The following is a 10688-nucleotide window of genomic DNA, read 5'->3' as shown; positions in this document are numbered from 1 at the left end:
AGAGCAGGAGGGCCATGCTTTGAAGTTACCCAGAGGAGGAGGGTTATCTTGAGCTCTTGCGCACATCCTACGCAGGAGGTTTCCCTTGATGTGACTGGCATGGCTAACATAAATGTCTGTACACCTAACACAGTATCAAACAGTTTGCTTCCCTGCTGTCTGGCAGCTCTGATCTTACTACCCATGTAGACGCATTGGATCTCCAGTCGCACCACCTCCCCTGGTCATTGCTCTGCGAAAGCACTCACATCCTCAGGCAGTTTCCACTCAACATCTCCAATGAAGACTGACTTGGTGGGGATCTCAGGCCAAAAGGAAGAGGCCAGCAAGGAGAAGGAGATGCGTGGCATAGAGTCATTGAACAGGCGAGGCAGTCTGGACTCCAACAGGGAGGATAGCAGAACCACTCTTATCCTGACCCTCACCCTCTGCAATGTCAGGAAGATTGAGCTCTCTAAGGCAGTCAAAGTCTTTGAGGTACAGACCTCATCATTCTTTTCCTCCATCAAGCCCTCTCTTCTGCCACTATTGCCTTCACCTCTCCCACTCTGCATCAACCCTCTCTCATCCATCTCATGCTCCCTGCCTGACTTATGCCTCCAGTTGCCTTCCTCCTTTCTCATTGTCTCTATTTTGCTACAGCTGCTCAGAGAGGTCAGCTGTTCTCTCCAAGTTAAAAAGGATAGTGCTCTGGAGGGAGGGAGCAGCTGGACAGTCATTTAGAAGAATCAGCATTTTATTTAAGGGCTGTTTAGAGCAGATACTGATCTGTTATTTCTTTCCAGCAGTTGTGGTGGCCAGCCACGACTAAACAACAGGCCAGCATTTCAAGCACTCAGATTGTGGGGATGTTAGAAGCCAATGAATTTTCTCTGCATATTTGGCAAGGAGATCCAGAGAACAAGAGCTGTAAACCATACAGGCATTATATATTCTGGGCACTTGAAGTGTCCCTGCCAGGTGCTCACTCTCATCTGTGAAAAATGAATAACTGAAAAAACAAGTATTGTATATGTTACTTATTTTTAATTGTTTGCAATTATTTAATGATTATGGTGTCATTATACATCAATAGATCTGCTTTCATTCTGCCAGGGTTTTAAGAGTTACCCAGCTACTCATTTGTTATTTCTGCAGAGATGGAATGCTACAGTCAACAGCATCTTATCTTTCATCTCCATCTATCTCTACCTAATTCTACGGTATTTAATTTTTAGCTCTGCTTGTATTTTAGCTCCTAAACTGGACATTATTAAGCTTCATTGCTTAATATGCACTTTACTTTAAAAGACTTAATAGCTCTTTTAGTCACCTTTTAAAGACACTGTAGAAGTGTATCTAGACTTATCTGGATTTTCAGTCTTTGGAGAAGTTGCATCATACGAACATCTGGCTCTTGCAGACTTCTGAAGCTCAGATACATCACTTTGAAACCAGACGAGCCAAGAAGCCCAAGAACTCTGCTGCTGATATGCTTGATATTTTTGTTGAATGTGAAGTTCACAGTGCTGATGTTAGTCCCCTTATCACTTCCTTAAAGAGAGTAGCAGAGGATGTGAGAACTAGCAGAGAAGACAAAGGTAAGAAACATAAGCATCCGCTAGTGCTGTTTGGTTTCTTTTTGGAGTAACTTGTTAAGCTTCAGCTTCCTAATAGTAATTTAATTTGTTTGGCATGCAGGTGAGTGTGCATTCATTTTTCTTCACTGCATGACTTTTTTCCCTGAATTGGGATACTTCCCAATGGGAATGATGTGGAAAGAGAGGCACTTTGTCATAGCCTGTGGACTTATGATCAGGTAGAGGTTTTGAGGAGATATAGCCATAGATGGCAGGGCAGGCATCTTGCATGCAGTATGGCACAGCTGAAGACATAGGCTCAGAAAAAAATTCCGGGTAGGCTTAAGGCATCTGTCAGACAAGTTATTTCTTCCTTCTTATTGCAGAACTGGCCATAACTGATTGAAAGAACTAGAATTTCCCAATATCAGTGTGTACTGGTAGACTTGTACTTTTGAGAGCTGTCTGTGCTTGGATATACTATAACAGAGCTATAGCTGAATTTATCATTCATTTGCCAGAGATTCCTGGTCTCTTGTCAAGTATGAGGTTAAAATGACCCCAAATGGACCTTTCCTGAGCTGTAATGCAGCATCTGTCTGACCTCAAAAAACAGTCTCAACTTTGTCTTTTTTCATTAATGTTTTAAATTCATTAGTTATAAATGCTGGCACTTAAAATGATCACAGTTTATTTTGTTCACCAGAAAAGGTCCTCATTTGAGAGGAAAGAAAATGTTTGGAAATTCAACTAATGTTATAATTCGGGGGGGGGGGGGGGCGAAAGGTGCCAGAAGGAAAAACTTGAAGTCAGGATACTTCTTGACCTGTTTTATTTTTAGAAATTTCTTGTTTTCCTTTTAAAATGTTTTCATTTTTAAAGGTATAAAAACTTAGGACTACTTTTTAGACAAAATCAAAACATTTTCTTAAACCCAAAATGTAGAAATAAATTTGTTTTTCTGTGTCAAACAGAATACCTTGTTTGGACTAAAAGGAAATGTTTTTTTTGCCCTTACTACTCATTAAAAGAGTGGTATCATTGCAAGTTAGTTTTAGATTATTTTTTGTCCAGTCTGCCAATTTGCTTGGCAGATGAATTCAACTACTGACACACAGTGACACGTAGCTGATGAAAACAAAAGGCTTGTAATCATCAGCACAACTTTTATTTTCTGTGCCTGTTAAAAATTATTTAATCCTATCTCATTTAAGTCTTGCTACTTTCTCTCCAGTGCCCTGGTTCCCTAGGAAAGTCCAAGATCTGGACAAATGTCACCATCTGATCACTAAGTATGATCCCAGTTTGGACTGTGGTCACCCTGTAAGTTTACCATCACTGTTATTTCCATCTTTTAAAAAGAAACTGTAGAAAAAAAAATTGTTAGGAAAATTTCAGGAGTAAAGAAATATTCATGAAAGGACAATAAAGGACCAGAGAAAGTCTGATCCAAGTGGAATTAGGGACTGCAGAATGAATAACTTAATATTGAGAAAAACTTATGGGCTCTTACTCACCAAGGCACTTATGATTAACATCAGGCACACACTGAAGTAACTTCTATTTCACATCTTCTTTAGCGTAAGTTTACATTTTGTTGTTTAGTTAAAAAAAATCTAGTTTATTATTTCACCCCGATATATTTGAAGTATGCCCACTTTGTAACTTCTGGTCCACACAAGAGTCAAGTTCCCCAGCCTTCTGCTTTTTGTGTTTTCTATGTTTTGACACTTCAGATATTCCATATCTGCATTTTTAAATTTCAAACATGCCAGGAATCTTATTCAAGTGCCGATGTAAAGATGATGATATTGAGGACAAATGGCAAAGAGCTAATAAATACCAGATCCTCAGATCCCGCAGATGGGAGTATAATGCTTAAACTTGCAAAAATTGTCTAGACAGAAAATAAGATAAATACATGACAGCACTGAATAACTGGATAACTGGATAACTGAACTGAGATGTAAATATGACTGGAGAAGCTCAAAAGGTCTAGTGCTTTCAGTTTAAATCAGATCTAAAGTTTAAATAGCAAGTAAATTGGAAATATTATAATCCTAATTTACATTTGACTTTGCACAAGGTGTTTGGAGCCAGGATTTTGCCAGTGTTTATTGATAGTACTCAGCACAATATTGTTAGAATGTTTATGATGAGCTTTCCCTTGGATTCGTTGGTTATGAGTGGGCTACAAAAAGGGCTTTACTCATAATAGTTTTGTGCTTGTACGCTCAACCTTGCCATAAGCAGAAATCCTATGAGAAGGAAGACGAAACATGCACTGTACAGTCCTTCACTAGTGATGATAATAGTATGGCAAAATACTGGGATCCAACACTCATTTCTCATCAGTTTCCCAACTTAGTACAGATGAGATATGAGTTAGGTACAGATAAGAAAGGGACTCCACAGGGCCATTTTCTGATTGACAAGGTAGGTAACGAAACTGTTGTGAAGTATGCTGACAATCATCACATAGAAGTGATGCATGGGAAGAAACAAAGCCACAGACTTTGCACTGAAAAAAGCAAGGAAAATTTAGATGGGTGCCAACAGAATCTACAAGATTTTCATTCCCTTCTTGAAAAGTCTGAATTCTATTTAGACCCTTTTGTTAACTTACACAATGTTAATGTTAGCTATGTACAGTTCTGTGTGGTACGACAAAACTTTCCAAGTCTATCTTCTATTTTTGAGAATCATTTATTAAGCTACAATGTTATAGGAGAGCTTCACATCCTCCTTAACCATGACATCTTTAATTATTCTTAATATCTTTCTTATAGAAACAATACAAATGTTGGTAATTTTCCTGATCTAGCACTATAGCTGTTTCTCATGAGATAAATGAATGCTCCTTTTAAATTTTTTGAATTTGGCTAAGTTCCCTTCCTTTGTCACTGAATAGAAGGTATGAGCACTGAAGAGGATGAGAAAACACCAGGAGTGCAGAGTTACCAAAGTATTGAGTGCGGATAAATCTACACTGCAGAATGCAGTGCAATGTAGAAATACCTAAACTAGCTTGAAACAAGTTAGTTCAGGCACTGAAAATCATTTGTCTGGGGCAGGAGGAATCACAACATGGGCTCATTTACAGTGCCATTGAGGATGGCTCAAAAAAAGGCAGGTTGGAGGAAAGGACCAAGCTGATGTACAAGTAGTTCAGCAAATATTCTGCATATACATGTACTACCAAATAGGCAGTTTAGGCTGTTGATCTCAACAGCTTTGCTTTGTTCTTTACTGTCTCTTTAATGGCCAGAAAAGCAAACTGATGACACTGTGACACCATTCTCTGGGGCACACTGGCACTGACTGTAGTGGTCCCCCAAGGAGGCTCTTGTTGCTCAGAGCATGGGTAGAGAGCCCTGGGAACAGTAGCAACCAAGCTGAAAAGTGACAGCATCAGTGCTAGTCTGGCCCAATGTCTCTTCTGTGTGCTCCGTATGGACTTGTTACAGCTACTGACAAGCAAGGGTGGCATCTGAATGAACATAACACATGACAAAAATAAACATGCTGTCAGGATCCAGTTCTTTCCTCAGATTCGCGCACACAATACTCATTAACTGAAGTATTACTGGTATTATTGCTACACTGAAAATTATGTGAATAAACCTAAGGGACAAATTTGGCTTGTAGTATGCAAAGTGGTTCCAGTAAATTCTGAATATTTTAGAATAATAAATATTTGTACAGTGATGATGATCAACACTGCTTTCTGAGTTATATTAATAACAGAGTGCCAGATTTCAGATTTTATTCCTATTATGAATGATGTAAAATTCAAAGGAATTTGATTCCACATCTCTATTTGTATTCAATAGCTGCGGATTCATGCTTGAAGCTCAATTTCTAGTAAACACTGAGGGGGCAAGAAGAAAACTACAGTATTTAATAAGTGAACGGCCACTTTAAACAGATACCACTAAATCTGTCTTTATCATTACAGGTTAATAAATAGGCAAGGGGGACTTGAGCTGAAAGCCTGTTCTTTCTACAGATTCAGTGACAGCTATATGATTTCTAGCCAGTGAGGACCTCTTCTTAACTCAAAGTGCAGGGTATTGTTCAGGTGCAGTGTACTTTCTCTGTCAAGGTGGTACTAGGCTTGGTACTATCATGTCCATGATGACCCTATATTGCAACATTCGTGCTTAGTGCAGGAAAGAAATGATTCAGAGATTCAGCTGTTCTGCCAACAGAAGTGACACCCCTACTTCAATTTCATTTTTATTGTGGTTTGCATTTAAATTTGACGGTAAGCGTATTGGTCTGTGCTGTAGTGTTTATGAACAACTCCAAAACCTTCCCATGAAGCCACGCTACTTTCCTTCCAGGCACAGGGGCCAAATTTTTACCTAAATGTCATGAATGTAACTGATTTTCAGACTTTGCCTTACCCTATTCATAAGGTTCAAGGTTCATTGTTTCAGAGAAACAACCTATGTGAGACCTAGGTTTCCTGAATGCTTTTGTTAGCATTTATGCCCACAAATGTCTCTTGATGTAAAACCTTTTTAAAAATTGTTTTTTAACCCAGGGATATACCGACCTGGAGTATAAGAAACGGAGGGCATTCTTTGCTGACCTTGCCTTTAATTACAAAGCGTAAGTACGAGACTGCTGAGGAGAAACTTCAGTGGTCCACATGCTCTTTCAGACATCTTTGTGTGCAAGAAATACCAGAGATTTAATGTTTTGTCAACCTATCAATGGGGTTATCTTTTACAAAAGAGAATTCAGCCACCCACAGAAGCTTTCACTCCATATGAAACACTTTTCCCACAACGCAGCAGATATACCTAAAGATGAAAATCTTAAGGTTGCATTCACATCTCCTTCAGTGCTGTATTTTGTCTTAGCAGAGGTGATTTTTCAATGGGATGTCTTAATTTCAATTTTGGAGTTCCTTTTAGGGCTTGCTCTGAGCTGAGGTTGATGTTTTTCAAGGAAATACACGGAATAATGTTTAGGAACGTATTTTTGACAAAGAAAATCAATTTAATATTTTTGTTATTTATTTGACATGTCTCTATCCATGTACTTAAAAACCTCCCAGGACTGATGGGGGTGGCTGAAAATATGTCTGCCTTTTTGTAAAACTTCATCGGAATCACACTGCTGTCTGATAGAGTCAATTAGATGCACAGGTAGAACTGGCTATGGATTATCATCTTCATGGTGTCCAAGAACTTCTGAAATCTCCCAAGACTTTAGAGACTGCTGTTTGAGTACAGTTTTCTCACTGCCACCATGTTGCACAGCTGGTGAAGCACAAAACAGGACAAAAGCACACACTGAACTGACTCAGAGCTACTGAAGGAGCAACAGTGAGGAAAAGGAGAGAAGACTGCCCACCAGAGAAGTTAGTGATAATCATGCAGTGTATGCACTAGGCAGCTCTCTGCTGCTGAGTTTATGAATGCTTCCCTGCAATGTTACTGTGTTGATCACATCCCTCAGGGATGGACACTGTGTTTTGGTTGCTAGATTGCCTTCAGCAGAGGTGGGGGTAAGCCTGAAGGCTTCTTTTTTCTTCTGTAAAGCAGAACATGACTCCCTTTCTTACTGTTCCCTCTGTTTCCTCCCCACACTGGAAAAGAAGAGAAAATGCACACATTAGAACCTACTGAGACTAAGAAGTTGTTACTTATGTACAATTTTGCTGTTTCTGTTTTCATTCTGGCAAATATTCATGGTGCAGGGAAAGTAAATAATACTTAGAAACCAAACCTGTAATCTGCTTTAGACACATGCATTATTTCCTCTCTTCGTTACAGAGGAGACCCTTTGCCTCGCATTGAATACACAGCACAGGAGACTGCAACTTGGTGAGTTTGCTGCTTATACTCTGCTTCCTGGGGCATTACACTGCAGTTCCAGGAAAGACTCTCAATGTGAGACAGTTAAACCACTTTAATACCATCTATATCTACCTCAAATTTTACTCCTTGGTTAAGTATCACCTTTTGGTCATTTGTTTTGCAGAAAGCCATTCTCAGAGCTGGTCTTAACTATTCACTTTCTAGAGCAGAATTTTTCTGACTGTCTCCCTGCCTGCCAATCCTATCAAAATATCAGAAGCCAGAAAAAAATGGAGCCAATAGTATAATTTAGAACCACAGAATTAGGAAAGGACCTTGAGATCACCTAGTTCCAACAACTTCTTCTAACTGTTCTCTAATTAACCATAACTATGGTGGTGTCATTAATATCACAGGTCCAACTTTGTTATAAGGAGCAAACGCCCACTTGCAGGATGGAAGTTCAACGATAGGATGCAGCTAACCGAATGTTCATAGGACAGACCTGCCTTGCTTGTTCTCCTGCAAGTATTCATTGCTGTTAACATGAATAGATGTTATTCTCTCAAATGGATGGTAAAGGAAAATTCAAAGTGTTCTTATGATGTATTATTTACACTGTAAAAAGTCCTTTGATGTCATATAAAATGATGGCAAGTGACTTTCACATGGGTGCAGCATTTCTGCACTGGGACTTTGTTTCTCCTGAAGATTTGGCATCAAAAAAATCCCCAAAGCCAAACAAACAAACAAAATTAATTAAATTCAAAGGATGTTTGTAGACACGATGTGAAATATGTGGCAGAACTGAAAGAAAACAGACTGCTTATTTCTTATACCTTTGTTTTCACTTTCTCCCACTAACTTTAACAAATCTCAGTAAGCAGCAATGATTACACATTTGCATGATAATACAAACATAAATATGTCCAAATGACCCAACTAGAGCAGAGTGTGAGGATTGTGCCACATGTGCACATAATAAGAGAGGATCTTTGTTCAGAAAAGTTTACAATGGCAATTAAAAGACAGCCTAAAGGTGGGAAAAAGGAAGAATGATGACCACATTTTATAACTGTAGATATGAAAAAGCTGGAGCTTAAGTAATTTGCCCCAAATTATATACAAAGTTTATATCAATGTCAGGAATTAAGTCCATACACTAGATGTCACATGCCAGAATCTCAACCACGAGGCCATCCCATCTCTTTCAGTGATCATTTTATTTTAAATAAAATCTACCGTGCCATAGAAAGCTTGAGTGGTGCTGCCCACAATCACATAAAAACCTTGCATCTAACTCATCCAGGCGATCACATTTTTATTAAGCTCAAATAGGTTTTTATAGCATCCTTGAATTGTCAAAGATTGATGGTCGGTGTCATTCTCATGATTGCTACCATCAGCCAACAATCTTGGCATGGGATGGTGTGTGGGAACGTCATATTTAAGAAAATTTAATTTTGTGTTCTTTCCTGTTTTTCTCTTTTGTTGCCAACCTCCGTCATTCCAGCCATTCTCCACCTAGAATTAGTCCCACTGTGGTAACAGAATAGATCTTTAAAGGAATATCTGCCCATTTCCCCAAACAGTGAGCCTCAGAAACCCAGGTTGTCTTGTTATGTAAAGCTGTTTCCAAAATTAGACCCTCCCAATGGTTATCAGAACCCCCTGGGGCTGTGCCCTGAGGTCAGCTGCATTACAGCACAACTTAATTGAGCGCTGTGCAATTGAACGGGAAATTTGTAGCACAGATTAAATTCCCTCGGTGCTCACTCTGAAGAGTTGCTGGATGCCTTCAGTTTGTAGCAACATGGCTATAAAAATGAAAATAATCAAGTGAAGAAATACAGCTTTCAGAAAACAGAGGGTAGAGATGATCAGAGTTTCTGTTTTCAAGCAGGCTTCTTGGAAGGCTCTGAAACTAAGTTGTTTTATGAGTAAAAGCTGTATAAGAAAAGGAAGAATCTAGGACAAAATTATGCGGATGCACCTGTCACATCTTCCTAACAAAGCTGAATAGTGTCACTTTTTTCTTAGCTAATGTTTATGTAAAATAAGGTCATTGCCAATAAAGTCAAGTGGCTGCTCTATCCTTTGTTCTGAGGCTCCTTTCTAGAGTATTTCATAGACCACACTTTCAGTGGTTTCTCTTTCCATCTCTGGACTGAAGTACCATCAAATAGCAGCTTAATGGTCCTTTGAGGGATAGCACCTCCATACGGTGGGGCATTACACCTGTTTGAGACATTAGCGCAAGCTAAATTGTTGTCTGGAAATATCTGATATTCTATTGACTTTGGAGGGAACTTAAATAATTGCCTCAGAGGTACTTAGAGAGGATGGACACTTAGCTTTAGATAGCTGACCATTAGTCTCCGAGACTGCCCATGTTTCTGTGATAGTTGATGTTTGGGCTCACAGTAGATACTTTGATAAAAGAGACCATATGTGCAGAAGTTTAAAATAGTCTCTAGACTCCAGTCTGGGGATGAACTGTGTACCGGTTCAGATCCTATGCAATCCCACTGAAATCAGTAGTATTCTATGGGGAAATAAGCCAGGGAAACACTTGAACTCTAGTCCTCCACATTTTTTCCTAGTTCTTCTATGGAAATGGCCCAGTCTCCTGTGACTTTTGCAATAGTGACAGCAGTCATTGTTTTCTTCTGTTCTTTTTTTTCCTCCTAAGGTTTTCCTTCCCCCCTTCATTCTGGTTCATTACTCCCACACTGTGTAAGACATTCATACAAATGAGGAGAGCCATTACCAGGGATTGGTTATCACCTCCATAGCAACAATAGCATCACAAAAAAAATACAATACAAAACCAACAAAAGGTCACTTTCCGTACCCAGCATTTCCAAGAATGATCTCAATTTTCATAAAACAATGTTTATAAAATTGTGAACACCCTAGGGCCATGTCTGAACAAAAATAACCATTTCTATAAGGTTTCTTGCCATCCTATTACTACTTGTTTATTTTGCAACAGCTAAATATATTCCAAACCACAGCTCTAAATCCAAGCACCATCAAGTTTGGGAGAAGCTTGAAGCCTGTGCCAAAATCTGGTTATATATATTTTTCTTCAGCTGGTCTCTTTTTGTATAATGGGCTAAATGCTTCAAGAAATTGGCAAGTCTTTCAAATACATAGCCCATGCCAGGCATTTTGAACAGCAAAAGTATGAACCTCTTTGACTGTCCATATATCACTCTTCAATATCAAAAAATGTGCTTTTTTAGGAGGAGGTTTGTAAGAATCAAATATAGGCTAGGCTTCAGCATGGAGGTGGAGGGACCAGCATTTCATG

At 39.1% G+C, this 10688-nt stretch overlaps 1 protein-coding gene across 1 annotated transcript in view; it reads left to right on the top strand.

Moving 5' to 3' along the window:
- The first annotated feature begins 279 nt into the window (after positions 1–279).
- LOC133274979 (tyrosine 3-monooxygenase-like) overlaps positions 280–10688 on the top strand; it is a 30683-nt gene continuing 20274 nt past the window's right edge. The window contains exons 1-5 of the mRNA XM_061464624.1: positions 280–477; positions 1403–1580; positions 2794–2882; positions 6109–6176; positions 7349–7399. Coding sequence (XP_061320608.1) covers positions 280–477; positions 1403–1580; positions 2794–2882; positions 6109–6176; positions 7349–7399 — 584 coding nt within the window. The remainder of the gene's footprint in view (positions 478–1402; positions 1581–2793; positions 2883–6108; positions 6177–7348; positions 7400–10688) is intronic.

Source organism: Pezoporus flaviventris, unplaced genomic scaffold (genome assembly GCF_033815535.1).
Source record: "Pezoporus flaviventris isolate CSIRO_AGI_PZ_B2104156 unplaced genomic scaffold, CSIRO_AGI_Pfla_v1 ptg000002l, whole genome shotgun sequence".
In the NCBI taxonomy this organism is placed as follows: Eukaryota; Metazoa; Chordata; class Aves; order Psittaciformes; family Psittacidae; genus Pezoporus; species Pezoporus flaviventris.
Note: the sequence above shows the minus strand (reverse complement) of the source record. Positions and strands in the feature narration are given on the sequence as shown.